The following is a 27,985-nucleotide window of genomic DNA, read 5'->3' on the forward strand; positions in this document are numbered from 1 at the left end:
CTGATTTTCAAGGGCAAACAATGTTTTTTTGCTTACCAGGTATCACTAGAAAGAAAAGTTATGTGCAAATAATGTCAGGGCAATGGTAGGTGGAAACAACAGGATTAATAGCTCAAGGCTCAATGTGGCAAGTGCACATTAAGTCTTTCACAATGCCTGTCTACTGATTTGCAAGTCAAATATCCTTTATGCTGTTCTCTTTGTGATTCCCTTTCACCTTCTCTCATGCAGATATTTGTTTTAAATAATCTTGTACACTGGTTTTAAGCAGTCATAAGAGAAAGAGCAGGGAGAGTTTTGCCTGTATATGTAATCCTTGTTGTCAATCTATAAGTAAAACTACATCTAGATATATCTAAATATATCTAGAAGTAAAACTATAACATGAGCATGGGTGTAAAACAGAAATTGGTAAAAAACTGTAATAGTCAAGTCTGTACGACTTGAAATTACTGCCATGAGGGAGGGAAATCAAATGTGCCATCCTACAACCCATGCTTAGAGCCCCTGCACACAAGGCCACTGGACCTGGTTTTCTTGGTTCATATAAAGGTGTCCCAACAGGCCATGCCACAGAGCTGCAATGACATTCCAGGCTTGTGCACTAATGAGGTAAAACAAAGCAAAATGAAGTTTGGTCAGTGAGGCTTTGTATAGGCTTCACTCTGTTACAGACTGAATGATTTTCTGAGCTGCCAAAATCTCTCTGAAAAAGCTTCTGCCACAGATGCCAGAAGAATTACCATGGGCAGGTTGCATTACAGTAACGGCTAGCAAGGATCTATTTTCATCAATTTAAACATTTATTCCTTAAAAATGAAAAAAAATATCTGTGGCTACAGTAAAGCACTCCATGGGTAAAAAGTGAGTCTTACTCATCATTGGCAAAACAGGCAGCCAAGAATTAGAACACGTCATAAAGACTTCAGGTTCTGTGTCCTACTTTGAGTTAAAACTAATTCTGTTCAATGATTTTAGTTTGGTCTCTTCTGAGTCACTGCACTTTCTGCATCTGACAACATGTTTTTGTAGACAATGTCTGCTTCAAGCAGTGATAATTCTTGATGTTTGCATCTGGGAAAGAACAACCCTGTGTACCGGTATAGGCTGGGGACTGATCTGCTGGAGAGCAGTGCAGAAGAGAGGGACCTGGGGGTCTTAGTGGATAGAAGGATGTCCATGAGTCAGCAATGTGTCCTTGTGGCCGAGAAGGCCAATGGAATCCTGGGGTGTATTAGAAGGGAAGTAGGTCCTCCTCCCCTTCTACTCTGCCCTGGTGAGGCTGCATCTGGAATATTGTGGAATTGCATCTGGAATATCTGGAATATTGGGCCCCTCAGTTCAAGAAGGGTCTCAGTGAACTGCTGCAAAGATTCCATTGCAGAGCCACAAAGATGATGAAAGGAGTGGAACTTCTCCTTTATGAGGAAAGGCTGAGGGAGATGGGTCTCTTCAGTTCAGAGGAGACTGAAAGGTGACCTCATTAATGTTTACAAATGTGTGAAGGGCAAGTGTCAGGAGGACAGAGCCAGGCTCTTCTCAGTGATGTCCAACAATAGGACCAGGGGCAGTGGGTGCAAGCTGGAGCATAGAAGGTTCCATGTAAATATAAACTTTTTCCCTGTGAGTGTGATGAAACATTGTAATGGACTTCTCAGAGAGGTTGTGGAGTAGATATTCAAAACCTGCCTGAACACATTACTTTGTAACCAAGAACTGGAGTGCGCACCAAGACCACTGCTAAATCTTGTGTACTGTGCAGAGTAAAAGACCACACCAACAGGGAGGAGTGGACAGTTCAGGTGACCCCAAACTGACCAACAAGATATTCCATTCTATATACATTGTAATTGGTATAAAGCTGAGGAATCATGAGGGTTGATATGTCTTCTTCAATGGCCATAATCCAAGGAGGACCATATCCATTCTGCCTTCAATCCTGGTCTGTGAGTTCCTGAATCCAGTTCCAGAATCCAGCTAATGAATCCAGTTCCTCTCTGCCACTAAATCCAGTCTGGGACTTCTGCCAGAGCATCAATGGTGACTATGACTAATTGCCCTCAGGGTGACTGGGTTCAGTACAGGTTTTGTATGTATTTTTGGGGGGAGATTGTTTTTTGTTTTGTTTTGCTTTTGTTTTTTTAAATCTCTTTTAGATTTCAAATTCATAAGTTTATCTCCTGCGCTCCCTTTCTCTTTCCTCTTGGGAAGGGAGAGGTGTTAATAGCATCTGTCACTTGTTTAGTGACCTAACCCTTCATATTCTGATAGAATTTACTGTATGACTCCCTCTGTCCCTTATGTTTAATCTTTGGCTGTTGAGGAGAATAGGAACTGGTATTTCAGATATTTATACTGCGGGGTATTGAAGAGCTGCAGAGAGGCATCAAAACCAGGTCTGCAACCACCCCAATGTGACCTGAACAATGCTCTAAATCCCAAGTTGTGGAATTATTGTCGTAAGCCAAAGTGGCCCACCTCTAGGAGAAAAATCAGTGCTTGAGCATTAGCATTTAGTCTGCTGCAGGTTTATCAGGCTAGCCAAGGTGACACTAATGTGCTCTACTGTGGCTCACAAGATCAGTTCATGGGAATTTCCATGCAAAAAATGAGTGCTGGAGACAAATCTTAAACAGGGTTCAAGGCTTCTGCCTGTCCCATGCCACCCACCTCACTCCTACCCTTCACAGCCCTTTCCTCTTTCTCCATTTTCCTCAGTCATGGCATCACTGTCCTGGCTCACAGGTGGCAGAAGCCCTGCCTGCTGGCGAGCCTTAAAAGCAATCCTTGCGCATTTATAACTAACTGCTTCTGTGAATGGCAGCACCCAGCTGCCACTGCAGTGGTGCCTCAGGGGGTAGGCATGGAGCAAACAAGATGGCAGCAGGGAGAGGTAATTCCAGGCTTGGCAGAGCCTCCTGCAGAGAGCCTTTTCACTGATAAATATTTCTTCTGGTCTGGTACCTTTTTTCCTGACTCTCACCAGAAATATTCAAGTATTTTGGGTGGCCACTGACCCCAAGAACAGAAGTTTTGTCTGGCCCCAAACTTTTTGAATGCCGGGGGGTGGGGGGGGGTGGGGGGGGGGGAGGGGTGGGGGGGTGGCTTGTGCTGTTCATTAATTGTAAATACCTGTGAATATTGTAAATACTGTATATTTTGTACATACTCATTGCATTCCATTGTAGATTGCAGTTTTGATTGTAAATACAGCTTTCATTTGCTTCCAATGGAGCTGGTCTGGCAAATTTATTGGGGGGGTTGGGGCAGAATTTTCAACCCACCACAATGGTATATGTTTCAGTCTCCTGGGAGCCGGACCCCTTATAAATATGATTACAGTAAATATTTCACTTGTATTGCATGCAGTCCATTACACAAAGTTAGAGCAACAAAGTTGGTGAGGGGTTTGGAACACAAGCCCTACGAGGAGAGGCTGAGGGAGCTGGGGTTGCTCAGCCTGGAGAAGAGGAGACTCAGGGGTGACCTTATCACTCTCTACAACTACCTGAAGGGAGGTTGTAGACAGGTGGATGATGGTCTCTTCTCCCAGGCAGCCAGTACCAGAACAAGAGGACACAGTCTCAGGCTGCGCCAGGGGAGGTTCAGGTTGGATGTTAGGAAGAAGTTCTATACAGAAAGAGTGATTGCGCTATGGAATGGGTTGCCCGGGGAGGTGGTGGAGTCGCCGTCATTGAAGGTGTTCAGAAGGAGACTTGATGGGGTGCTTGGTGCCATGGGTTAGCTGTTTGGGTGGGTTGAATTGGTTGATGGGTTGGACACGATGATCTTGAAGGTCTCTTCCAACCTGGTTTGGTTTATTCTAATAAAGGTTTATTCTAACAAACCCTTGCATGACCTGAGAGCCAGACTGACAGGGCAGGCAAGGTCAGCAATTTTCTGACATGTCTGCTCAAACAAGGCTAAGTGCTACTGCTGGCTGGTGCTCAACCAGTGGAACAGAGCACTTTGGGCAGCTCAGTAAACCCAAATCCCATGTTCAATTATGGATGAGGAGTGTCTGTTTTGACTGAAACTCTCAAAACAACTTTATTTACTTCTTCTAAGAGGGAAAGCTTTGTAAACATATATTTCTGAATTATTTCTATTGCCATGCAACCTGGAATAAAAGTTGCTGCCTTCCTTTCACTGCCCATGGGAAGCTGATTTACCAGCTAATGAGGGAGACTACATTAAATGGCAGCAACAATGACAGGCCATGGATCATTCATTACCACCCCTTGGAAAGCAGCTGGGAGGGATCTCCTTCAGTTGTGCCTGTACCTGGGATGTGGAATGTTAGTCTTTACCCTGAAGGTCTCCTTCCACTGGTGAGATCCTGCAGGTACCTCCTGCTCACTAGTGTTTAGCACTCAGACTTAACAGTTGCAATACACAAAGCAGTTAACATCAATGTTTTACTTTAAGGAGTGTCAACGTGGCTAGACCAGGAACTGTTTGATTTCATTCATGCTTTATATTGGCTCAGTGGAAAAATAGGTGTTTCTGCAGGCAAATAGCAGAGAAAGTTTATGAAAATAATAGGGAAAATAGAGACAATTTTTCTTATTACTGTACTGAAAATATTCTAGATATGTGTCCAAAATGTTGGCTCCTGCATCTAATGGGGGTTTGTACTGTAGTTTAACGCGGTCTTGTATTCATGTGGCCTGTCTAGTGTGCTTGCTAAAATGGTAGGAGCAATGCTTGCTAAAATGGTAGGAACACAACATCTGTTGAAACAGCTTTTTTAAGGGAGGGGTGTGTGAATGTGTGTGACCCAAGCCTGTATGTGATTTACAGTGCAACATTTGGAAACTCTAAAACTGTGTTCAGTGTACTGCTGAGAAGCCTGGTGAAAGAGCTGGCAGACTGATGTTTGGCATCACCCTGGTGCATCCCTCAGGTCAAGCTTGAAGGTGCTCTGCCAGCAACACTGTCTCTGAGGGACCCCAACATCCCACCAAGAGCAGGAATGGAGGCTTAAGTAAGATTACTTACACATGCTTTACAGGCTCATTTGTATTTGGTAGTAGCTGGCAGATTCACACATGTAAATGAGGGATGGGAAGCTGGGGAGGTGGGTACTCCTAGAAAGTATATTCAGATGATGGGGGACAGCTGCAGTAGCTCCTGAGAGAATCCCAGCTGTGGCTACTGAGATGTAACGAGAACTTTTCAGCTGTATGTTCAGGTATGGTCTTAACTCTGAGTTTCACTTGTTGTGCTGGGAGTTTTGTGGTGTGGATCCTGATCACTCCTGACCTTCCTCCTCTTTCAGCTGGGTTTTCCTTGTTGGCTTAGGACACAAGTATCTTGCTTGACATGAGTGGTATGAGACTCCTAGGAAGAGGAGGAAATCTGATGGGCAATGTCCAGTGAACATGGATGATGCCAATGTTGCATAAAGGAGGTGTGAAATGGAGGCTAATAGAAGGGGTCATTCGGGAACAGGATAGGCAGCACTAGTGAAAAGCACGAAGTGGAAGTTGTAAGTCCTTTCTATTCATTCCTATCTACATTTTTTCTGCTTTACACTTCTACCAGCATTAGAGCTGTGTATCTGGACACTGTAGTTAGTAACTGCTTTGTATTTCTACATGAGCTTCCTTGAAGGGAAACGGGTATTTAATATTGCAGAAAGGCAATGAGCATAAGATTCTTGTGGTGTTCCTCCTGAATACACACAGTTATTATTCAGTCATTGCATTTTCAGTGCCATTCCTGTATTCTAAAACAAAAAAAAAAAAAAAAGAGGAAACATATAGATGGAAAGGGGACAGACAATCCATGGTAAAAACCTGGGAAGTGCTGGGAAGGAAATATGGTGAAGTAAATCTCACAATGAGCCTTGCCAGAGGGAGTACTTGCTATGAAAGTGCACAAATTAAAAGGATAAATAAATGTAGCAACAAAGGAAGTTTTAATTAAGTGGAAGTATAGAAAAAGAGAAAAGCTGAATTCTGGTACCTAAAAGAAAGCATGAAGAAAAGATTAAGATTAAATAGTTGGTGCAACTTAAAAGGTGTGTTACAGAAAATGGATTACATATGAATAAGGAAAGATTGCAGAGCTATCCACTCAACAGCAAAAAGCCCAAGGGAAAGCTTGGCCTGCCTGTGCTTGGTGGAGAAGCTATGAATGTTTATGAACGTTAGAAGCTCTGGATTATTATGTCTATTTCCCAGAAATGGTATTATTCTAAGATTATTTCTGCTAATTAGATGGCATTTCATAATCTATTTTTGCTAACCATGATGATTTCAGATGGTCATGATTTGTGATGTTCACATGTTCTCAAAAGTGTGGTTCTTTGACTGCATAACAGCAAGCCCAGAGAATCTGCAGTGAAATTGTCTTGTGGCAAAGACAGTTCAAACTGCTAAAAGCATACTTTAAAATTCAAGCTAGTACATGGCACTATTAAATTTCAGCACAGCACCCTGGAAGCTGGCACAGGCACTTGAAAGTAAGATTCCCACTTGCTGAAGTGTTATTTAATAGAAAGTTTTAAAATCAGAAAGGTTAGAAAATCTTCACAGCCAGGAGAAGTTGCATGCATGCCTGTAAAGTATTTGGTAAAACATGGCCCAAGAGACAGCATTCTCTTTTAAAGTGACTTTTTTACTCCAGTGGGTAACTTGCAAAACAGGACTATCCTATAAATAAATGAGAACTCTCAGGATCTTCACTGGACATATGTCCTTGGTCTTAGATCCAAAATGGGCCTAGATACTAAGGAGTGAGTCCAGACCACACCAGCAAAAATGACTGAGCAGAGACATGACGAGAATAGCATCTGAAGTAGTCTCTCCTTTGTCCGTTAGCTCTTACAAGAAACTTGGAAGCTGAACACTAATCTTTAAATAGAATCATAGAATCATTATGGTTGGAAAAGAACATCAAGTCCTACCACCAGCCCAGCAATACCACAAATGTGAAACCATGTCTGGAAGTGGCCATTAGAAATTAAATCTTTAATCATGTCAGCCATAGTTGCATGGGCAGCTTTCTCTGTGGAGCTCAAGCACATAGTGATGCCACATAAAAACGCTTTGGTAAGGAGCAACTGTATAAATGATGCCTTGTAGACCTTAGGTTCCAAACTGAGAATCTGCATTATTCTAAAGTGCCCCTCTCCCTCCCACCCCACCTAATTTTGGAGCTATCTAGTGGCAAAAAGTGAGCAGGCCAGGCTTCTGGAGGAAGCCATCAAGACTCAGTGCACCTAAGCACATCACTTTCTGGCATTAAAGGTGTCAATTTAGGTGATGCTTTTCATTTAGAGCAATTGAAGCAAATTATCTGCCAGTCTCTGCTAACATCTTCAAGTCAGCTAAATTCGTGTTGTTCTTGACTTTGTCATCATCTTCTCTACCTGTCACCCTACAACCTCCAACAAAAAAATGTGTCACTAGTCTCAATGCTGAGCATAAAATAACATGTACCTATTTGAACATGGCAGCACAATTTCTTGATACTTGCAATATCTGTGTTAAAGCAGCAGGAAACTAAATTAATTAATGCAAATATTGATTCTCAACACAACACAGGTGAACCTGTGATGTCACTATCCAAGGGAACAAAGGTACATTTCTGACACCTTCCTACTTGTTATGCTTGTTGTCCTGTTGAAATTGAAGGCACTGATAAGTAAAATACTACAGGTATTTTGAATCTGGATGAACTGGAGGCAATGAATATACAAGGTAGAGGGAAAGCTTAGGGCACCTGACTTGTCTCTCTTCCTCTGTTTTGGTTAACCTTTAGAAAGATGCTAAAAATAATACCAAAACTATGAAAATAGCTACTACTTAAAATACGGACATCAGGAGAAAATTTCAAACAGCTAGGTGCCATCATGTGTTATATTCTTCCAAATAAAATACAAATTAGTTACAATACCATTCTGAATGACTCTCTAAGTAGAGGAAAACATGTATAAATGGTACCTTTAAAAGAAATCCCAAATACTGGAACATGTGGAGTTACAAAACCAGAATTCCCACACATGTAAAAGTGTAGGCAAAGGAATCACAGAATGTTAGGAGTTGGAAGGGACCTCAAAAGATCATCTAGTTCAAGCCCCTTGACAATGCAGGTCACACAGAAACTCATCCAGGCAGGCTTTGACTGTCTACAGAGAAGAAGACTCCAGGTTAGCTTCCCTGGTCAGACTATATGACATTTGACATTTATTAGCTGCCATATTTTCTTTTTCAGTTGTAGCGTTTAAAGCAACAGCGGTGCTTTACTCTACCTAGTGTCACATGAGCTTCAAAATATATGTCTGTAGCCATTTCTAGCTAAAAGAATCAGTAGCTGTCAACTGGATGATCTAATATGAGAAAACCAAGAAAATCTAGAATAGCAAAAAATGAAGACAGAGAAAATCTGCCCAAGTATTTCTACATGGTGTAGCCAGACAATTGAATTCCTGGTTCAATTTAATGGTTAAATGATACAGAACAGGGATTCTGTCCAGACATGTCTCCTTCCCATCAGCTGTGCTTGAGGGAGTTTTAGATGTGACTGACAGTCTGGAAGATTTTTATAAACCATCAGGTTCATATTTGGAAGTTTGAGAATAACTTGCCTTCTGTCAGATGCTGAAGAGAAAAAGTTCTTCCTTTGTAGCTCATACTCTGGTTCTAATCAGTCAGACCAAAAAAAGAAAAAAGTTTAAAGGGATGGAAGTACAGTCATTAGTTTAATGGAAAGCTGCTCAAACCACAGTAGTAGAAATAGTAAAGAATCTGAATCTAGGCGAAGGAGTAAGAATATGAGGGGGAAAAGGAAGCTCTTTCTACAGGACAACTTTAAATTGTCTGCCCTTGAAAACAGTTTCTACATTATTAAGTATGTTTTGTTCCAATGCAAAATACCATTTTACCACAAAGATGTCTTTATAATTGCTATAGGGTGTTAAAATGTACTCGGGATCTTCAGATTGATTGAAGATGAGCTCATGCTTACTGCAAGGAGTATTGGCTAGTTGTACTGCCCTGTTCTTTAGTAGTCAACCTCTGGACCTGGAGACACTCTTGAATTGTGTTTTAAAGCAACATGGAATTAAGCTCTTTAAATTTATCTGCAGATTAGAGCTCATTGCTATAAGGTTCGGGTCGTCTGATAGCCTGACACCTGCAGATATGCACTCAGCAGTTCTGATCAGTGCTGACAAGCGATCTGTTGAGCAGGCAGCTTTCACAATCTTTGCATGAAGCCATATGGCACAGAATTATGGAGCTATGCAGATATTCAGTCTGCACTCAGAGTGGTTAATGCTGGGGCCCTACTCTCTCAGCCACAAGTCATGCAAACTATTTCACAACAATTTACATTCTGGCTCATGGCCAAGAAATATTCCCTGGTTATACCGATCTCAAAGTAAAATTTTTACTGAGAGCAGGTGAGATATGTTACTATTATTCTTCAGGATTATTTCTTGATTTATATCATGCAGGGTGATAGCTAGTTCAGGGAAGAAGCCCAGTGGCTTCTGCCCTGGTTTTGATGCTCCTATTTATTTTTTTCTTTTTATTTTTTTTCCCCTTTTCATTGTCTCTCTTGTAGTTGCCTTTCTCTTGTCAGGAGTTCATATTTCAACCGTTTTCAGCTGTCAGCCACTAAAATGACAGGTACTGGAATAGTTAATGCTTACATTCTTTTTTTTTTTTTTTTCTTGGGTTTCAGAATATTTCTTTTTAAGCAAGCAAGGAAGATTTCAACACCCAGTCTTTTTTCAAGCTCTCTGTAGGAAAGTAGAGCTGCAGTAAGTTATACCTGATTTATATCTGGAATGTTGTTTCTAAAAAGACTTGAATTTGCAATAGTGTGTGTTAAGCAAGTCATAAATACTTCCTGGAGAGGAGGGATGATTTGAAACATGTTCCAAGCCTATCATTATCAGCTTTACAGAACACCATGTATCTCAAGTTGGCTTCTGAGCAGACTGCAGTCATTCTTATTACATCTTTTAGTTGCAAAGAGAGCTACAGTAAATGAACCATGATGTTAAAATCAATGCCCATCAGTTATGTGAAGGAAGCCTTTGGGCAAATCTTGCCCTTTGTTAAGATGTAACAGAGTGTAATTTTCTCCTGAAGACAGTGCTGGAGCATGAGGCAGTTGCTGTGTTTGCTGTCCCCCTCATCCTTCTCTGCCAGGTGGTCTGCAACTCCTCTGTGGCAGGGTGGGAACCTCTTGTGAGTGGCAGAGCCATGACAGGGAAATGGAAGGAGGAGGATAAGAGGGTCATGGGGGCAAGATCTCGAGGGGGTTCCTGTGGCTGTGTGCTGTCCCTCATTTGCCTTCACTAGAGTGATTTCTTGTCCTGTGTCACTGCACTCCATGCCATGTGACTGATGTAGTTCAGGATTTGGTGGTGCTCTATGAGAAGGATCCTTGCCATCATGTTGTTGTACCTGGAAGAAGCAAGGGAAAGAGGCTTACTCATCTTTCTCATTCACATGTAAATAGAATGAGATTAAATTTCTATAGTGAAATGCTGAAAATTAAATTCTCTTTATGTTCAGGGTAATAGTGTAATGCTTCATGAATGTTCAAAACTTAATGGAGCTTAGTCTCCCTTCTCATGTTTATGGGGGAGAGAGAACATTTGTATATTGCAATAAAGTCCTGCTGTTCAAAAGCAATCAAATAGTGAGTGACTGGATAAGTAAAAAAAATAATAATAATATTCATAGTCATATGATGATTACATGAATTTATGTTCAATACTAGGTTAAATATGAAAGAATATACTAGTTAAGAAATCTTACAAATAAGAATTTGTTATTTCTGTTGGAAACGAAATCCTGCAGCTTTTTATCAGAAAAATAAAACCTGATACAAGTCTGGAAATTACTGTGTATCCTTTTACTGTATGTAAAACTCACAAAGGAGCAATTTCTAAGCCTCTGATGAATGATCCCTTCTGACCTTTAAAAATGCTTCTCTTGTGAATAAACACTTGAAACTACAGGTCATTTACTAGAATTAGGATGTACTGCTCTAGGCGTACTTATGAGTAATTAAATGATCTCTGCAAACTGATTTGCCATGCTACTGACTTGTGTGTGGGAGTCAGTAAATGGCTCAGTGCATGATAATCAAACTTAATTTTTATTACAAATTCTGTTGAAACAGGCTACATTCAACCAGATACTCAAGGACTTTAAATGAATTACAGACAGAAACCAGGTCTTACCATAACACATGTCCTAACTACTGACCTTCAACATTTTTCTGTCACACTATCTTAAACTTTCCATCAAATAAATAAGTTTGACTCTTTTGGGTAGTTAAAGACTATGCTGATGACAGGCAGCTCCAGGAGGGCATTACAGATCTGAGAGGGGGAAAAAAAAACAACCAATTGGGCAGACACTCTTCAGTATATATAACTCTGCTAAAGCAAAATAATGCCTTGAAAGAAAAAATAATCTGTGTGTATGGGATGCTGAGCTTGAAACTGGCAGGTGGAACTCCAGAATGTCATGCTGAAGTTTTTAGCTCTCTGAAACCACAGGCAGGGATGTACCCTCTGACAGCACCAGTTCAAAAGTGCAGGTTGTTGAGAGTATGAGGGGAGTAAGCTGAGTACTGACTGGACTTCCCCTACAGCATCTAGCAGACACAACCTTCTAGCACTCTGTTGCTGAAGATTAGAATATACTAGAGAGAGTGCAGAATCTGTTTTTCCTACAATTGTAGATTTCCTTATCTGTAGATAACTATTTGCTTGGCATAATGCCTACATAGAATCTATGGGTGAGGTACCAGCTTACCATCAGGTATCACGTGTGGACCTAGACATCTAACACATTTCAAACCTTACTGTAAAAAACTAAATAAGCCTGAACATTTGATTATATAATGACTGGCTCAAAAAGTTCCTAGATCCTTTCTGTCTTTATTTCATCACACTGGCAGCATTCAGCAGCATATGCAACATGAGTTTTGTTTTCCTCAGTCTCTTATCTTGCTAACAGTTTTTCAGATGCTCATTGTGATGCATATATTGGGATAGCTAGATTGTTTTAATATGCTTTGGTTTTTTGACTGCTCATGGAGGCCAAGCTTTTTCCATCATGAATTATCTTCTGTACTATCATTGTTTGACGTAGCTTACTTAATTCAGTGTTCACAGGAAACTTAATGCTGTGTTTGTTTCTGGGATGTAGACTAAAGTGGACAGAAGTAGAAGCTTCAAGTCAGACTACCATGTCTTTTGTGTAACAATGTAAACAATTATTCTATCATATGCCAAGTTTGCCATATTTCACAGGAACAAATATAAACTAGTTGAACTATCCATTAGCAGATAAGAATTGGATTATTTGAAATTTTAAGTAGGTATTTGGAAAAGTAACATTGATTCCCAGGACATGAGAACTTAAAATATATGTTTCATTTAAAGCTACTGTAAAGTAACTTGTTGCTTAGTTGGTTGTACACTGTTACCTGAGTGTTCTACATTCAGATTTAGTAACGAAGTAGATCATGCATACTGATAACATACATTAAACCACTCTGTTATAACTGTGTGTCCACATGATAGATACATCTTCTTTCATCCAATAGAAAGCAGTTTTGGAAACTTAGCTGAATCGTCTTAATATATGTGTGGCCACCCAGTGCAGTAGCCACTGCCTCTTGCAGAAAGGGAGCACAGTGTGCAGTAAGACTGGGTGAGGTAGGAATGTGAGACAGGAGGAGAGAGAAGCAAAGCAGAAGAAAGCTGTGCCTCATATCTCATCTCTGCAGTCTTTACAGATAGCAGCTGCTGTATTTCTTTTTGAACATGCTTGGATAAATGCCACATATTTGGGGAGAGGCACAATGCGCACAGGCACTTCTTTCATACCCAATGTGTAGCACAATCATCCATCCTGGCCTCTTTAACAGCTAGCTTCCTTGCTACAACTTTCAACCACATCTTGTGGGTGCTTCCTTTCTCAGATATTTGAGTGATATTTCAGGAATTCTACCAGAGCAACACATTTTCAGAGAATCACAGAATCTGGTAGGGGTTGGAAGGGACATCTGAAGATCATCTAGTCCAACCCCCCTGATAAAGCAGGTTCATCTAGAGCATGTTTTGGACATCTCCACAGAAGATGACTCCACAACTTTGTGAGGAGCCTATTCAAATGCATGGGGTGATCAAAACCAGCTTGCTCATGCCTTGATATTTACCTGCTTATAAACAAGTTGTTAATGTAAGTAGAACATCCTCCTTCAACTTCTTGCATTTGTATGCAGGTATTAAGCCATTGTTCATTTACACCAAATCTTTATACTTGGCTGAAACCTTTATTTCATTCAAACTTGAATTTAATGCCACACTTCCTAAATGTAGAAGGATAATGCAGGAGAGGCATCACTGGCTGTTGGTAATGATGGCCTATGAAGGTAAGCATATGTTCTGTGACGAGTGCAGTTGGACTGTTTGGTTGCTCAAATCACGTTCCAACATGTTTAAACAAGACCTAGGAACTTCCATGGTATATTGAGTTTAAGGTCTTGTATTCCATTTGCACTAGTGGCTACTTGCTTTGCCATAGAAAGATGTAAGGGGATAGATTATGCTGGCTAAATTGGAACATAATGTAACCTCCAAATTACTTGCTTGGTTTGTAATAGCAGTAAGACTTATTGAAGCATGATCTGAAAAAAAGTTTGCAGATACTAGGGACAAAATTTAGGATTCAACAAACATAGATCTAAAGCTGACAGATGTAGCTTTTCCACTTATAAAAAAAAATAATCAAAAGTGTTCCCAAAACTACAAATGGTAGTTTTGTCATGTCTCCTGGTTTTCTTACAATATTCAGAACTGTGCTTCATGTTGCTGTAATATCCAACATCTGTAGCAAATTGAATCCTTAACGTTCTGAGTTTTAGCGTAAGGAGTGTTTCCATTCCTTCAAAAGTTATTTTGGTGGTATCATATCACACAGCTGTGTGATCGTAGGCGGTATGAAATTAGATAGAATGTATTCCTTAACTTCTCCAACAGAGCTTTTAAAGCTTTGGGTGGAGCAGATAACATAATGTTGTCTTTTGATGTGTGAAATAACATTTAAAATTCCAATTTTACATTCATTTCTAGGGATATGCAGTGACTATTGCTCCATCAAACAGAGATTCAGCATAACTGTCAGATGTTTGGATCAGTCCACATTCATCATGCAGCACTCAGCTACAGTTAGGAAAATATGGCAAATTTGATACACACTTCTGCCTCATTCCTGTATTACACAAGGTAGTAATGAAAATGCAAAGATTTGAGCAAACTGTAAGGCTGAACTTTGTGCAAAGACATTTTCTTGGTTTTGAGGCCATTTCCTTTAAGGCAGAGGGTAACACCAAAATGTCCCAAACCATTCTCTGATCCTCTGTTTGTGGTAAGTACTACAGGGAAGTTGGTTTCTTTTCTGAAATTTAGAGAGACTGAAGACTGTTCTGTAATTTTGATTTGGTATTTCAAAAAGCTTGCTATAGAAATAGAAAAATCAGATGAGTCAATGAAAGTTGATGTCTGTTATCTGTAAAGCTTCTCTGGTATGCCTGTGATAGTAGCTTCTGCTGTAGCATCCCTCTGTCTTCTTCAAGCAAAATGCAGCTAATCTTTGGTCATTTGACAGAATTAATAAGTATGAACATGATGAACTTGACCATTAAGAAGACAACAGTAAATTCTGCCTGAGAGGATATTTGGAGCATAATTACCTGCATACTTATTACTTGCTTACTGCAGTTTATCTGCCTTAGAGAAAGGTGAAATACAGAATTCATTATTTCCTTCAGATCTGCTCTGTCATCTGCTCAATCACTGCTTAATTGTCACACTGCTGAGTTCTTCAAGTTTGAGAAGGTATCTGTTAACTATCACAAAGGGGGGTGAAATTTAACAGGTTCTGCTCTCAAGACCAGGGCTAACATCCATCAGATCAATTGTTTTGTAGCTGAGCTTTGCCTGTGGTCAGCCATGCCTCATGGCATCTAGTCCCTTGTTCCTTTCCCTTAACCTATCCCAAGAGCCTCTCCCCTCAGGCCCATTTTGGAGTCACTGCCCCCTTGCACACAATGATGCCTTGTGTGTCATCAGAGTGCATCTGAGATGACTAAGCTGGACCATTCATCTGGACATGACTTGCTTGGTCTGGAACCAGACACTGTACTCCTGACTGAGGGAGTCCATTGCAGCAGTGGCCAGCACTGATGTGGTGAGACTTGTGCTTGGTTTTGTGTCTCCTGTGTTGTTCAGCAAATATGAATGGTTGCACTAGATGAAAGTGCTGTCATGACCTTTGGAGTTCTGTCTTGTGAGTCAGGGGGGAAACAGCGAAGGCCAAAAAATGGGACACACTTCTACTGACTTTCAAGAGTTAGGGGCATAACCTACATTTGGAGAACACTGTTAGCAGAATCATGCCAGTGAAAACTTGTCAGTGCTTCCATCTCATAAGCTTAAAGGTTTCCTCTTTACTCAAATCTTTTTCTTTTGCAATGCCTCATGCTTCTATTGATTCTATCCTTTAATATAAGGAGACCAGAAATCTTCCCTGTGGAATAAATATTGAAAACTAACAGCTGCCTTATTTATATCTTCAGCTATCCATACTGTCCAGCTTACAAATTCCCACATTTTGCAAGTTAAGAAAAGACTGAATAAAGCATTAGGCATAAGATAAATAAGAGGACACTATAGTGAAATCTAATCCCTCATGACTGGCTTTTAAAAAATGCTCATTAAGATATTAATGAATGTACAAGTGCATGTATTCCTATGTGTAACAATTCTGTATATAGCTTGACCACTCTTCACATCTTTCTCCAGAGGAAATGTGTGTTGCTAACAAATATTTAGCTCTTTAGTTTCAAATAATTCTAATAGAGCTGACAGTGCCTCTTAAAAAATAAAACAGCAAGCGAACACTCAAATTTTGGAGGCTTTGAAGGCACTATAACTGTTGCCCCAAGCTGGATCAGAATACTTTCCTTTACATACTTAGTATGTTTAACTCAAGGAAATGAGTGCTGAGGCTAACAGAGATGTAGATCAATGGAAAAGGAACAAGGACTATCACTTATCTCTAAAGAAATTATTCAATATATCTACTAGACCAGTTCCTGTCTTAAGTGTGTGTCTAATACAGTGCATACACCGTGAGGAAGAAGGAGATGTTGCAAATTTCATTAACCAAGGACAGACATTGCATTAGGAGTCACAGAAGGATGAGTTGAGCTTATTGTAGGGGAAGATTAGGATAAGGATGACTTGCACCAGATACTCTCATATGTATTGCAAATGGTGATTACTTGATTACATAGGCATCATAACTGCTAGTGGTGATCTTGGAGTCTAAAACACTGTCTTACAGTTTTGAACTTCTTAAATTTTTTACAGTTTGAACTTATCTTGGAAAAGGCAAGAAAAAAAAAACAGCCTATGAATTTTACAGCTGTCACTGGAACTTAGATCTTGGAAAAATACCAGAATATACTCAAACAAGCAATTTGTAGGCACCTAGAAAATGACAAGGATATGAATAACAACCAGCATGGATGTACTAGCACAAGTCATGTCAAGCTGATCTAATTTTCTTCTCTGACAGAGTGAATAGGGTGACTTTTACAGATTGTTGTGCTCCCTCATCATGGAAATACACAGCAGGTAAGACTATTAAGACATGCAGAATTAGTAAGAAGTATCTACTCCAGAGTAGAAAACCAGTGCTTTAGCATCAAACCAAAGGGCTGTATCAAACAAGGACCTTGCTTGAGTCTAGTATTATTCAGTATTTTCATCAGTGATTTGGATAAAGGAATAATGGTTTAACTATGCAGATCACGTTAATTCAAAAGGCAGTAAGCACCTTGGAAAAGATCAGGTTCTCAGACTCTTATCTCTTATAGGTCACTTGAGATGAATACCAGCTTTATAGGACAAGTCCATGCGGACAGCAGAACTGCAGGAAAGGATTTAAGCTTTACAGAGGATTGCAGTATGACTCAATGGTGATTGGAATGAGACACACCAGAGTGGATGCATCATCAAAGTCTTGAAATAGGAGTCTCCTACTCTGTTCAGCACTGAATTCTGCAGATCAGGACAGTTTGCAGTGAGGAAAAATAACTTCAAATTTAATTATGAGAATACTGTGGCAATCAAAGTCTTCAATTACACAAAGGGAATAAACAGAATTAAATTCCCCTCCATGTGCTGCAGGTAGGTCAGGTAGTAATGGACTTTAAATGATAGCAAACAGATTTAGGCAAGTCCTTAGAAAATGTAGGAAGAGGTGCTTTAGCACTGATATTGGATGGGCACTGATGAGACTGCAGGATTTCCATCTGAGGTTTGTTTTGAAAAAAGACTCAAGAAATAAATGGGATGACAGTTCTCCCTCTGGGACAGAAGATAGGTGAGCTGATATTGTGTTATCCATTTCTCCTCTTCCAATTTCTGGTCCTATGAGGCATTTTCTGTAGTAAAATGTGTTAGAATGTTATCTAAGTATATGGCTAACTTGCATGTTAGGTCAGCTAACTTGTTCCCTAGCAAAATTGAAATAAATCTGAATCAGATTGAAAAAGTTGGACCTAAACATAGGTAAAATGTTGTAAAAGCCAAGTACACAGAGGAAGTTATAGAAATGCATAGCAGCTCAGCATATTACTGCAGCCAATGACTACCTGAAGGTTTATTTTCCAACAGTTATGTACCAATCACTTTGAATACTTAAGAAAACTCCTTTTTTTATCCCCTTTCAAAATATACACATATTGTATCAAGATCAAATACTTTGCTTAAGGCGATTGGTGTTGCTCAGTCCCCACTAATACTGAATCTGTATGCACTACTTTTGTAGAAAAACCGGGTCATTCTGCAAAACTGAAGAAATCCCTTTAGGTTACTAAATACCTTCTCACACCAAAGTGCCACAGATCTGCATTCTACATTTGGCCAGTGTCTACTGCAGTGAAAAATAACTCACTTTTTCAGTAATAAACAGACAGCTGTTCAAAAACATAGCAAAGTGCTATTTTAGAGAGAGTCAGGTAGTTGGTGACTTACTAACATTGTCATATTAATGAATCAAGATTGTTAATAAAGTAACTCAAGAACTAATTTAATTTCCTTTTTCTTAAAAAATGGACTGAAGGCTGAGTGATTCAAAACTGCAAATGTTCAAGGACTTTATACTCTGTGAAGTCATACTCCAAAAATATTTTCAATATTTGTCAGCTTTTAGTTAAAAGCACAAGAAATTATTCTGTTTGCCCCTTGGTTTAAAAGATAATGATTTGAACTCTGTATTTTTTCTTTTGTATCATTCTAAGTCTTAATATTTTGACTATGGTTGAAAGAATTCAAATACTTCAGATAAATCTACTCAGACCTGTAGATAATTTAACTGTCAGAGACTTCTGTTAGATGAAAAACTGTGGGTTGCAGTGCTACTGGGAAAAACCTGTGGTTTGAATAATCTACTACTTGGCCTTCTTCACTCCAACAAATAGTGGACATTGTCATGGAATGAGTTCAATCTGCTGCTGTTCTTCATTCCATTCTGCAGTCATGTCAGCTTCAAAAATGAAAGGGCTGGCTGGAGCAAAGTATTATGGGGCATGAAGTTCAGACTGTAACATGGGAGGCTTCCTGTTGCAGTTGCTGCTTCTGGGTTCTGGGTTTTTGGATGTTGGCTCCTTTCTGCAGGCATGGTGGCAAGGTGGGAGTCGGGTAGCATGCCAGTTTTGGGTTTCTGGTTTATGCTGATTTTTCCTTTCCTGCATTTCACTGCAATTTTTACTGCAAGTAAGCTAAGCTAAGTTAATTATGCATTGTGATTATGATATCTTACGTTGTATTGAACTCTTATCTCTTTATCTCAACCCCAAGTTTTGTGGGTTACTTTTCCCTCACTTCTGTGTTGGGGGAGCAGGAAGGTTAAACAGCGGTGTGTTAACAATTGCATTAAACCATTACAGACATCTTTGTTAGTATATGGCCAAGAAACTAAGTGTCATAATACAGATTTCAAAGGAAATGAAACTGAATTTTCACCTTAGTTATTTGTGAACTGAATTTAGGCTACATAGGTAGAGTAACAGTGCTTCATTACCAGAAAGCTACTTTCTAAACCTGGGAGCTAAGCAGAGCAAATCAAATTTGGCTAGTGAGGTGGCAGGCATGAGCAGACTAATTGAGCTCCAGGTCTGAAACCAGAGCAAGTTGCTTTGTGGCATCTGCACAAAAAGAGATAGAGCTGGAAATGAAGCCTTTGGAAGTGTACAGAGGGGTTTCTGGCCAGCCAGGGAGCAGTGAAAAGCCATTGGCATTGGCACAACCAGTCACATAAGTGAAGTTCTGGCCAGAGATACATGTAATGCTTTCTGTGGTTAAGTCTGGAGGGGTTTGTGTGATGAGGTGAAGATTTACATTTAATTTTATTTTTTTCCAATTTACTTCTTCTGTTATTGACAGCTGGGTGCTTGCACAAACTTGTCCAAAGGCCATTACCAGCAAGATTTTGGCTTGAGGAGTCCTGTTCAGCCATAACTTTACTGTGGAGTGAGCTTGCTTATTGGAGACCAAGTGAGTAACAGCTATCATGTTTTAAGTTCACAGATGTAGTAACTTACATTAATTCCCCCAGTTCAGTGTACAGGACTAGAGCACATGCAAGTTAATACTTGGTATCATGCCCTTAAATGAGGCAGGAGGCATCTAAAAGGAGAGCAGGAGTTACAAGCAAAGCCTAAGTTTTTCTGGCTGAAACTTTATCATAATGATTGCATATCTGTACAAGCTCACCTTTTGCAGCATGAAGAATCTGACAGTACAGAAAGTATTGTCAAGTGCACCGAGTAAACAAGCTGGGGAAAAAAGAAACACTTCCTCTAATCACTTTCCCTTTCAGTCATTGTGGATTTAATATACAACAATAGCAGATAAGGCTATGACAGGCAGCCTTATGTCATATGTTAATTAATGTAAAAGCCTGCCTCAAGCCCATTAACATTGGCACAGATTGGGTCAAACTTGTTCATCATTATGTTTATAATATTTGAACTGGTATGCATTTCATTTCCATTGTCAGGTCGGTTGTTTAGCAATGATAATATTTCATGGGCACCTAATCTTTACTTAACTTTTTTTGGTTTTCTTTCTAATAGGTAAGAGAGCAGGAAATGGTTTGTGTAGAAATTACAGAGGGCAACAAATGATAGTTCCTGAGCTTCCGTCAGATGCTGTTTGCTTTTAGTCCTTCCCAGAAATGTCTTGTATTGAGACTAAAATCACATGTTGTAGCAATGCTGAGGCAGTGGTTTTGGCTTGGTACTCTACATGTGCACAGCCAAACTGTTTTGTACTGTACTTCTGTCCCAGTAGACATACATGTTACACAGAAATAGGTCCAGTGCTACTGCCAAACTTTTGTCTGTGCAACCTTGTTTCGTATGCTCAGGCAAAGTCAGTGGCATGATGGCCTTGGTAATAACTTTCAAACCAGAATTTCAAGGTCTTGTGATCTAAAGACCTTGGGCAACCTGATCTAGTGTGAGGTGTCCCTGCCCATGGCAGGGTGGTTGGAACAAGGTTATCCTTGAGGTCCCTTCCAACCCTGATAATTCTGTGACTGTGAAGTAAAATGTACACTTTCCCAGATTTTCTTGGATTAAGGGTAATGTAATAAGATCCTCTAAACTTTGGATTAAAGGGAAAACCAAGAACTGCTTCTTCAGGTGTGTGTTAACTACTGGAGAATCTTTCTGTGGCTAGAGAGGTATAAAGTTTGTGTGTGTTGGTCTGGTGTCATAGAATAAAATGGAACACCCATTATGTTTTTACTGCTATTCACTCTAATTGTATTTACCTGTAGCTACAATTAGGTGAATTAATGTCCCTTGCAAGTTTTAAGTCTCTTTTTGACACAACTTTTAAAGCTGTGGGCATTTCAAGGTCTTGTGATCTAACCCAAGAGTGGCTGTTTTACAGAACATACATTATCTGAGGTTTAGTAAGCATAATGCATAACAGACCATAACACATTTGTTGAAGCAGTGGATAGTCACGGCCAACAGTCACCCATGTGAGGGTGAGCTATGAAAGGCGACTGTGTAAATTAGCACCAATGGCTTCCTGTTGCTGCCTCTGTCTAATTTGGTGGGAATGTGAATTGCAGCTGAACAAATTGTGTTTTCCTTTCCATTTGATGGCACACTCTGCAAAGAGGACCATGACCTTGATCTAGATGAGGGACCTTGACTACTCATGCAATTATAATAATTAACTTCAAGTTGCCTGCAGTGCTGTGTGTGGCTTAATACAATGGGGATAAAACTGTGTAGGAGATGTATTTCCCTAAATGTCTTTTTCCACTTTAGGAAGCCTGGATCTGTAATAGTTGTTATGTGCATGTACACCCACACACATCTTCTGATGAGTGTGAACTTGAACTAAGTGTTAACAGCTAGCACTGGTAGCTTGTTGTGGCCAAGGCTACTGACTGGAACATAAATTAGAAGCTGTAGATCATCAAGAACTTTACCTTAGCCTCTAGCAAGGTAAGTCAAAGAAATATTTAAAATGCTGGAGTCAAAGAAAGAAAGATTATTGAAGTGATTCCAGAAAGTAAAAATGACACCCAGAGTTTCAGTTACTTATAGTACTAACAGACTCACTGGAATGCTTTTAGATCTCAGGTGTGTGTTATGGCAGAAATGTACACATGAAGGTAAAGGTCATGCTACATAGCAAATACCTGTAATGTAAACTATTGCAGCTCAGTTTCAGCCAGAGAAAAAAGGTTTCACTTGTTTGTTCTCACATTAGTTTTCATTCTCAAAGTGTGGAGGAAACTTGAAGTGAAAGAAAACGAGTGTGATGGCCCATTTGTACCTTAAGAAAAAGGGACACAGGCAGGATTCTGAAATAATCTGTGATCCAGTGGGTATGAGATCATCCCTCACAGACATACTGGTGTGGAAGGGGTGAGGCTTTTGACACACATACAAGGATGCATCCTATGCATCACAGTCACATCTGGGCTGGTTAGTGCAAGGCTTTAGTGACAGCAAGGAGGTGGAAATGTGCCACTATGTGCATTCATTCCCTGAGCATCTAGGTACTCTGCACATTGGTGATCTTTTTTCACACATGAAGACATATTCTTTTGTAACTAAGAAAGAAAGGTTTGCTTCTGCTCAGTAAGTATTGAAGATACAAGCTCAGTGCTCAATTCCAATGTTCAAAAAAAAAAGCCAGGATGCAATACCTTTAAATGGGATTTGATCAAAACTGTGTATTTACACAAGAAGACATTTTCTTGGTGACACAACGACATTATTTTCTCTTCTGTGGATTGGCATAATATCTAGTGAAAAGATGTTCCAGTTTGTTCCCTCCAGCTGTTAATTCATTGCACAAAGTACTTCCTGTGTTCTGGAAGTGTTTTCAGGCATCTCTGGGCATGGCTTACAAAACCTGGATCATTCTGTTTTCTGTTTTTCTAGAAGAAATGTAGCTGAGAAATTACAGAGTTCTGGGTGATGAGGGAATGTGTAGAAGACTGAAAGTGAAGTGAAAATAAAATGCTTCTGTTTTTTTTTAAAGAGAACATAAAACTCAAAATTTGCATTCCTCTATAGCACTTCAGAAATGTCTAAATTTTACTGAATGTCATTTACTGTGTATATATATGAAATCTCTGCTTTTTCAGAGCGTTGAACCCCTCCAACACTCTTAGCATGTAAGCTAACCCGATACTAGGTTAAAAAATACCTGACACCAATAATGATCCTCTTCTAAAATAGCATTAATTTCTGAGGTGTTCCTAATACTGACCTTCATTAAAATTCACTTGAATAAGGGACTCACAATAATTTTATAACTCATGAAAATCATTTGAACGCTCATGTTTGGAAATCCTACCTCTTTGTAGCATTTCAATGGGCATAAGTACAATACTGTGCAAATGGAAATGTAAGTGTGCTTTTCCATGTTTTTTTTATTTTTCTAGGATTTTTAATAAAACTCTAACAATATAAACTTATTTTTAATAACCTCTTATTTGTTCACAACCTTCCAAGTTAGAGGCAAGAACATCCCATGGAATTACAAATGCCTTCTCATCCAGTAGAAGCAGACTGCAGTTTTGTGTACTGTGTTCTCTGTTGTTATTTGGTTGTTCTATTCTGAACTATTTTCCAGGTAGGAAGTGAATGTCAAGTGACTTGTCACTTGGTGTAACAGAATTCTAAGTAGTACTGCAAACCACTGTCATGTACAGCGATAAAGTTTTGGAAGTAAACCTCCCAAACTTCTGACTATACCTCAGGAAATGAAAGAATTTTTCTGGACTGTTTAAAATGAGTGACTGGAAGGCTTGCTGCCAGCGATTACAATGTGAAACTTCAAACGACCATTCCATATTTATGCTAAAACTGTTCCTCCAAGTAATACTGTGCATTTCACGTAGTCATCCTTCTTTTTTTTCAGAAGTCTACATTTAATTCAACCAGATTCCTCTCATTTCAAGATGATCTTATAGCTGTTCAAAAGAAAAAATGGAATAAAGGAACAATGAACAATTACCGTTAATCAGATTGTGACCAACTGAACAAAGTAATCACAGTCTTCGAGCATGAAACCACATAACAGTTGTAAGTTATATTCTTTCTAATAAAGGGTTTTCTTGCTGTGCTGTTGCATGCCTTCTCTTTATCCACTCTGGATCAGTACAAGTAAACATGCCTAGAGTGGGTATCAAAATTGTAGTTTCAGCAGTCTCCCAAGAAGATCTCATGGAGAGAGATATTATTGCTTCATGTGTAGCACAACAAAGGGCTTTTTTTCCCTTGGCAGATTTTAGCAAAAGGTATTTTTGATCATTGATATGAACAAAAGAGTTTTTGTTCATGAAGCAAAAGTGGTCAACAGAGCTGTAGTAGGTAGCTTCAGTTAGTGCTTCATCACATTCATTTGTTCTTCACAGTCTAGCAATTTTTGGATTGATTTTTACCTCACTAACACTAATAGATGTTGGTGAAACTTTTTCTGGGTTTATGTACCATAGTAGTCCTGGTTCAAAAGTGAAAAAGAAAATAAGAGCATAAGAAAGTTGCAGCTACCTACTACTGGAAGATCAGTCAATTGCTGTAAGCTTAGGTATAAGGATAAAGCAGTTCTACTACTCATAGAAGCAAATTATTTATACTTCACTTAAAAAGAAGTTGGCTCATAAAAGTTGTTCTTGTGCTAGCATCTGCAAGTATATATGAAACAGCTATCCCTGCACTTGTTCCAATCTCTTTAAAAATCAAAAGCTACTGCTGTCACATGGGAAGACTCGTTGCCTAGAAATGTCACTGTTTAGACATTGAAGAAAAATGGAAATGTGAGATACTCCAGGTTTATGCCCACCTCTGATGCCTGAGGCAATCTTTGTCATTGACATAAACTATCTAGAATGTCTGACAAAGCATATAACATATTAGGAGAATAAAGGGGAGAAGCAGTCGCTAAAGCCTTTTGCTCATGCACTGCTATGCAGCCATATTAACAGACAGTATGACTGAACAAACAACCTCGTCTGGCGTCTGATGATAAGAAGAGGCAGTTCCATTTTGTAAACTGTAGCAATAATTATGGTTAAAATAACCTTTCCAAAGGGGTGTGCTCCTCAGCTGATGCTTGTTCTTCCCATGCCACTGTATGTTACTGGAAGTTTATAATATAATCAACAGGATCAAGACACCCTAAAGCAAATAACAGCATTGCAATATGCTCCTTTCTGTGCTCCTGCTACAAAACATTTCTAAGAAAGTTCTATTGCTTAAAGACTCCTGGTGTGATCTATCTTTTTAGTAGATCTGCAGCACTTGTTTTTAATGCCCCACTACACTTAGAATACAAGACTGACTTACAGAAAAAAAAGTATAAACAATTTCCTTCCTCATAGATGGAGAACTTTATCTCCTTTTTAACCTTTCTTATTCTGGAAACAACTATAAGTTAAAACTGTGTCTTTAAGGAAGAGCAACCTCAGGTGTTATTGTTTAGATTGATACTTTGATACTCCTCTGCTGTATGCTGATATTTTTTTCCTTGGATTCACACCAGCCTCAGCTGCAGTACTGAATTGGGCTTAATTGCTGTATCTGAAGACAGTGCAGTTGCAAAGGTCTGATCCAAGCAAGACAGTTGCAGGATTTGGACACCAGACACTTACTGAGTGAAATGACATCATTTTTACTAGATTAACCTGAATCCTCTCTATCTGAGCAATAGGTTGCGTTGTGCCGTTGACACTCAGTTTCCCCCTTTCTACCTTGTTTCATTTGGTTCTTTTTCTGTGAAGTATACTTACTCTGTTGTCCACTGTTTTGAGACACACATGACCATTTTAATAATTATATTATTTTCTAATGCAATATCAGAGGAGTTACAGCCATTCATTGGAAAAGCAGAATACAACTTGCATTGGTTTTTAGCTCCCTTGGGTCACAGGATCTCAAAATTCTGCAATATTCCAAACCTCAATATTTTTGCAGGGGGACTTACATTAAAAAATATTTTTAAAAAATATTAAAACATCATTTTTAAATGAAGGAAAGGAAAACCAAACCAAACCGACCCAGTGGCACCTTGTTCTTTCTTTAGTGGTCTTTCATGGGGAAAAAACAATAAAAAACCAAAATGTGCTGGACAGTTGGTAAAGGTGCCAAAGGTTTAAATTACTGGATAAGGTCATTTAAGGTCTCTTAAAGGAAACAGATGTGATGTACCCTTTATTTGAATGCCAGGACTTAGGTTGGGAAACTTGGGGAATTAATGAACTGTTGTCAGGAGTATCCAGGAATGAATGGGACTTGCCTGTATCAACCTTTGGGGAACTATTTTACACCTGCTGCTAATCAGTCATAGATGCAGAACAGACTTCAAAACAAGCCTAAACGGGCTGATAAAAGACATGATTTAATGACCTGTTTTCCCAGTCTTATTGAAGTGAACTATAAAGTTGTCCAGTTATTAATCCCTGTAAATTAACTAGTAAAGAAGCTGTTTATACTTGGGCTTTGAGACAGAGATGAAAGCGTTAAGAGCAGGTCTTTAGCCCTTGAGGGGACCCTTGTATTTGGTTGCCTGCATTAATTTACTGATAAATCTCTTGTTCAATTTCCTGTTTCAGTGGAGTCTAGAAAGGTGACTGGCAATTTAACAGCACTGATAAGTGTTGGTGATTTAGAGCATTGCACTGCAATGCTAATAACTGCTCAGAGTTCTATACAATGAGTACTATAAATACACCCTTATGAAGTAAATTTAGCCTTAGGTTCTTCAGGACTTGAGATGTGTGTTATGGGTCCTGCACAGGTCAGATACCATTGATTTTTTTGGTGAAGATATCCTGTAGGAAGCAAAAAACCCTTGAGAGAGTAGCTTCAGAAGACATTAAAATCACACATGAATTATAGTGCCAGCAGACTTGAGAGATATTTCTGCTCATCAAAGGAAAATTTATTTAACTATATGAAGGCAGAGTTCAAGCTATGTATTTCCCTCAAGAGTTGGAGAGTTGCTAATTTAGGATAGTGCTTTAATGGTATAGGTATATTGTGAATCAATTATAAAGTATCAATAGCAAGTGATCTCGCTGGATGTCTGCTTTGATCAGTGACTGACTGACATTAATCAAAACTGATATATAATGTTGTGAACACAAGTCTTTGGCAGATATTTATAGATTGCTCTCCTGAGAGTATGGTGTCAAATGGATGAAGCAAGCAGAAAAAGCTCAGCTGTTTCCAATTTTCTGCTACAGCCATTTTAATGGTGTTTTTTCACAGACAAATTTCAATGAGGTCCATATAAACTCTCAAAAAGTAGAGTGTACTTGCACTTTGCTTGTCCTGTTTTCTCTCTGTTGCCTTCTGTTATTAATCTGAGAGAGAAAGTACCCTAGATGAACATGTTATTCCATCTTTTTCTAACTGTCATTGGCAGGGTGATCAAAGTCATCTGTTTGCATGCGGCTTGTTGCAAACAACTGACTGAGCAGCACTTGTGCAGTCAGTGGTACCATCTTGTACTAACAGCTAACCAGCAGTTCTCCAGAAAAAATTACTTATACCATAGGGAGCAGCTGGGAAGAAACATTTCATGATCAAAAAGAAGAAATCTGTATTTATCACTACAGCTTCTGTAATCTCAGACATTGTCTCTTTATGCAATGGGGCACTAATATAAGCATTCATTTTTCTGTTGGCTGTGGCATTCAGCAAGATAAGCTGAAATGGAGTGGATGCCTTTTAGTGCTGCCTTCCACTCACCCCAAGGGCCAGCTCTGTTTTCCTGCTGGCAGTCCTGGTCTGCTGCCCTTGGCTAGTGATAGCTGATTCAGTGCTGTTGCTGCTGACAGACCCACTGAAGTTGCTGCTATGACACCCTGTTCAGGGGTGAAAGATTTCTTTTCTATCTAGAGCCTGCACACCTGCTGAGCATGCTGCTGATGTCTTTTTACTGCTTATAAACACCCTAACCTTTCCAGTGAGATTTCCCTTTTTCAGGATCATGCACTTCTTTCTGAAGTTGCTTTATAGTTTAGAGAGAGAATCATGGGTTTGAGTTGAAAAGGATTTTTGAAGGTCCAGCTCCCTTGCAGTGAGCAGGGACAGCTTCAACTAGACCAGGTTGCTCAAAGCCCTATCCAGACTGACACTGAACGTTTCCAGGGATTTGGCTTCTACCACCAATCTGGGCACCTTGTTCCAGTGCTCCACCATGCTATAAAATGTCTTCCTTGTGCCTAGTCTGAATCTACCCTCTTCTAATTAAAAACCATTACCCCTTGTCCTGTCATTATAGACCCTATTAAAAAGTCTGTCTCCATGTTTATTATAAACCTACTATTTGCTAGTAACCTGTCCATCTCCGCTTGGCACATCTTCCCACAGCTTGTCAGAA

At 39.4% G+C, this 27,985-nt stretch overlaps 1 protein-coding gene across 1 annotated transcript in view; it reads left to right on the forward strand.

Annotated features, from left to right (window-relative positions):
• The window catches only part of MAP9 (microtubule associated protein 9), a 40,787-nt gene extending 21,200 nt beyond the window's left edge, over window positions 1–19,587 (forward strand). Inside the window, exon 11 of the mRNA XM_068137224.1 lies at window positions 19,502–19,587. Within this exon, the coding sequence (XP_067993325.1) occupies window positions 19,502–19,576 (75 nt within the window). The 3' untranslated portion in view covers window positions 19,577–19,587. The remainder of the gene's footprint in view (window positions 1–19,501) is intronic.
• Window positions 19,588–27,985: the final 8,398 nt, after the last annotated feature.

The sequence above is a fragment of the Melanerpes formicivorus genome, unplaced genomic scaffold, assembly GCF_026170545.1.
Source record: "Melanerpes formicivorus ecotype bairdi unplaced genomic scaffold, bMelFor1.0.p_v2 SCAF_4, whole genome shotgun sequence".
NCBI classification, from domain to species: Eukaryota; Metazoa; Chordata; class Aves; order Piciformes; family Picidae; genus Melanerpes; species Melanerpes formicivorus.